Source organism: Suncus etruscus, chromosome 15, assembly GCF_024139225.1.
Source record: "Suncus etruscus isolate mSunEtr1 chromosome 15, mSunEtr1.pri.cur, whole genome shotgun sequence".
NCBI lineage: Eukaryota > Metazoa > Chordata > Mammalia > Eulipotyphla > Soricidae > Suncus > Suncus etruscus.
Genome location: NC_064862.1, coordinates 35,831,096 through 35,835,156, shown reverse-complemented (window position 1 = coordinate 35,835,156; position 4,061 = coordinate 35,831,096). Strand labels below are relative to the sequence as shown.

General features: G+C 40.4%; 2 gene segments (V, D, J or C); both read right to left on the bottom strand.

Moving 5' to 3' along the window:
* Positions 1-800: 800 nt before the first annotated feature.
* LOC126029808 (probable non-functional immunoglobulin lambda variable 11-55) lies at positions 801-1,327 on the bottom strand. The segment is given in 2 exon segments: positions 801-1,174; positions 1,282-1,327. Coding segments are annotated over 2 exon segments (420 nt in total).
* Positions 1,328-2,219: 892 nt separating this feature from the next.
* LOC126029807 (immunoglobulin lambda variable 1-44-like) overlaps positions 2,220-4,061 on the bottom strand; it is an 8,175-nt gene continuing 6,333 nt past the window's right edge. The window contains 1 exon segment of the V gene segment in view: positions 2,220-2,423. Coding sequence covers positions 2,220-2,423 — 204 coding nt within the window.

Here is a 4,061-nt window from a genome sequence, read left to right as displayed (position 1 = left end):
TTTGTTTGTTTCTTTGTTTGTTTGTTTTGCATTGCATGTGGCTTACCTGAATTTGATTGCCAGAACCCTGTATGGTGCCTTGAGCATCACCAGGTGTGATCCCAGAGTTCAGATCAGGAGTAATCCCTGAACACTGCTAAACACTGCCATGTCCCCAAATTTCCTACACTGCTTAGATTATTATCACATATTATCTTGGTAAATTTTTATTTCACTTATCATTTTAAATTCTGTAAGCAATATTTTAGCTGAATAAATTTCTCACTCTTAGAACATGGTCTTCTGTGTGGAAGGCTGAAACAATTATCAGAAGGAACTTTTTTCTTGCACAGAATCATGTCCTGGTGTTCATTTTAAAGTGGAATTCCTCCAGAGAAGATACACACAAAATATATCTTAGAGACATACAGTTACTTTATGTCTTTTAGTATCTGTGTGTCACTGTTGCTATCTAACACAGAGGATATCATTCCTAGGAATTTTCTATACATTGTCAAATGGATGAAAACTAACTTCTATCTTATTGGTATTTTACTATTGAAAACTGTTCAATTCTCTCTATTGAGAAAGTCATGGTCAGTTCCTAGCATTGGCATATTTTAATTTCTTTTGCAACAGCAATCACATATTGGTGCCAGAGAACACATGTGGCTGTGCTGGTGGTATCAACAATCAAACCTGTTACCTCACACACAAAAATAACCCTTGTTCTACAACCTAGAAAACATCCAAACCATGATGCAATGAGTGATGATGGAATAGAAATATTACATGAAGATGAAAAAATTGGGTCAGGGAAACTAAGTAACTGAGGGTTTTAGTCCCACTTCCTCATCTGTCTCTGGCACTGTGTGAGCATTACTGTAAGATACTTGGCAATAATAATCAGCCTCATCCTCAGACTGCAGACCAGAGATGAGCAAATAAGCTGTATTTGTGGAGGTATCTTTGGACCCAGAGACGCGATTAGGGACACCAGGTCCCAGCTTATTGTCTGTGTCCGAGTAATAGTACAGGAAAAACCGGGGCTGAGTTCCAGCCTTCTGCTGATACCAATACATGTTTTTTCCACTAACACTGATGTCACTTCTCAGGGTGCAGGGGATTCTGGCTGTTGTTCCCAGGGATGCAGACATGGAGGACTGCTGAGTCACCACAGGCTGGGAAAGGGAACCTACAAGGAAAGAGTCTCATTACTCTGGCACAAAGATCAAAAGAACATGTATCAAGTGGATGAACAAGAAGGAAGCTCTCTTGGAGATCCCTGAGCCCTGTTCATACCTGTGTAGTGAGAGAGGAGCAGGAGAGCTAGAGGAATCCAGTTCATGGTGCACACAGAAGCCTGATGCCCGGTGTGGCTGGGATGCTTCTGTGCTCCTTTTCTTCCCCATCCTCTGCCAGAGACTAGACTGTCCATGCAAATGAGCTTCCTTCCTGTCACTCTTCAGCTATGTATCAGCTCACACCCTAACTCATAAATAAGGAGAGAGGTTTGCTCACCCCTAGAGAAAGCAGTGAGGGAACTCTGCCAGGCCACAGAGGACACAGCTGCAGAGTCTCCCATCAGTGAGCACAGGCACAGTTCTAGAGCCAAGCTCCTTATTCAATGACCTCACTTAACTCTTTTTAATGACTTTAGCATAGATGCTTGGTTCCCCCTACTGGTGGAATGTAAAAAAAAAATTTTTTTTTTCAGAGCCTAAGCTTTATTATTGATTATATCAAAGACAGTTTTTCTAGAATCAAAAATCAAACCAAACTGTTGGAGAAAAAAGGCACAAAAAGGAAACTTTGAGAGTGACATCAAATAAAATAGGGAATATATCTATTCAGAATGGCATACTATTGATGATTTCACAGAAAACCCATGAGTTGTTACTGTAGTTGATTCATACCCATAATTTTAAAGATGAATAAAATTTGTCTATGTTTTAGGAAGCTATTTATAAGAGTTGTGGGGCCGGGAAGGTGGCACTAGAGGTAAGGTATCTGCCTTACAAGCGCTAGTGTAGGACGGACCGCGGTTCGATCCCCCGGCGTCCCATATGGTCTCCCCAAGCCAGGGGCGATTTCTGAGCTCATAGCCAGGAGTAACCCCTGAGCGTCAAACGGGTGTGGCCCAAAAACCAAAAAAAAAAAAAAAAAAAGAGTTGTAAATGCATTTTAATAGATTTGGTGTGAGGTCAGTTAAGCAGTCAAGGACACAACTGTCTTATGCTCTAGGTCTTGAGTTTGGACCCCGGCACCACATAAACTTCAAGCACCTCTTGGTAGCTACTTGGTAGCTCCTCCAAGCATCGCCAGGCGGCTCTGGTGTTCGCTACTGTGGCTGTTAAGAGCACCTCCGTTCCTAAGAACTTCACATTGAACTGTCGCTTAGAAGTTGCAGTCTCCTGAGTTATGCTAAGGAGGTCCCTGGATACCTAAAGGTACACATATTTGACACAAACATATTTACTCATGACATTAAATATTGATAAAATTCTAAGCAATATTTAACAGTATTTGGTGGATGATTAATGATTGTGCCAATTCCAGATGAAATTTATTATAGTGACATATGTTAGAATATTAAGAAATATTTTAATATGTTATATTGGGGCTGGAAAGATAGCATGGAGATTGGCATTTGCCTTGCATGCAGAATGATGGTGGTTCAAATCCCGGCATCCCATATGGTCCCCCGAGCCTGCCAGGAGCGTTTTCTGAGCTAGCCAGGAGTAACCCCTGAGCACTGCCGGTGTGACCCAAAAACCAAATAATAATAATAATAATAATAATAATAATATGTTATGTTATGTTATATTGATACATAAATAAGTAACAAATTATGTCTCAAAGAGATTTGGGTCAAATTATAATCAACTACCCAAAAGCTAATACATATGAAAGCATACTATTTATGATGTTCTCTCACTCTCTCACAGGCACCTGCTCAACCTTTGAGAAAAATAACGCAGCTCATCAGAATTCAGTCCCGAACATTGGTCATTGGTGAGTAAACATTAATTAGGAAATAATTTTTCATAGACTAGAGTGGCTGACACTCTAAAGAGAGATATTAGCATCTGTTGATAAAGGTGTAAAGAAATTGAAAGCTTCATACACTGATGGCAGACAACTAGGCAACTTCTTAAAATATACACCATTCAATTTCTTATCAAGTAGAATGTTAACATATACTTGGACTTTCTACACTTTGGGATGAAAACTTATGTTTATAAAAAGAAAAACTTGTTCCTGAGTGCTTTGTATAAAAAAAGGAGTAAACAGATAATCAAATTGCACAAATGAGTACTCTCACATCTGGACATATAAACAAAAATGTGTTATGTTCAGACAGTGGAATATGAAACTTGTATTTGGGGAGGGATTGGGCCACACCTGGTGATGCTCAGGGGCTACTCTGGGCTATGTGCTCAGAAATCTTTCCTGGCTTGGGGGACCACATGGGACACTGGGGGATTGAAGCCCTAGGCTAGCACAGGCAAGTCAGATGCCATACCCCATGTGCCACCACTTCGTCCCCTGTATTTGTTTACTATAGTTAGGGAAACTTGTCATCTGGAAAATAGGGATGCTATACACATCCCACAAAACATGAAATATAACCCAAAGAAGAATCACAACACAATTAAAGTATTTAGATTGAGAGAAAAGTTTGTTATGAGCAGAAGGGTCAATGTGGCTGGAATGGATGAATGGGGTTGATTAGAGAGAGGTGGGTAGAAAATAGTTGTGAGTCGGCAGAAACAGTGCAGTCTATAAGGAGAGATGTAAGGCTGCAGCACTGAAAGTTTTACAGGTGAAAAACCAATGTGAGGGGCCAGAGAGATAGCATGGAGGTAGGGCATTTGCCTTGCATGCAGAAGGTCGGTGGTTCAAATCCCAGCACACCATATGGTCCCCTGAACCTGCCAGGAGCGATTTCTGAGCATAGAGCCAGGAGTAACCCCTTAGCGCTGCTGGGTGTGACTCAAAGACTATAAAAAAATAAAAGAAATAAAAAGAAATAAAAAAATAAAGAAATAAAACAATGTGAGCTCAATTACAGAATTAAC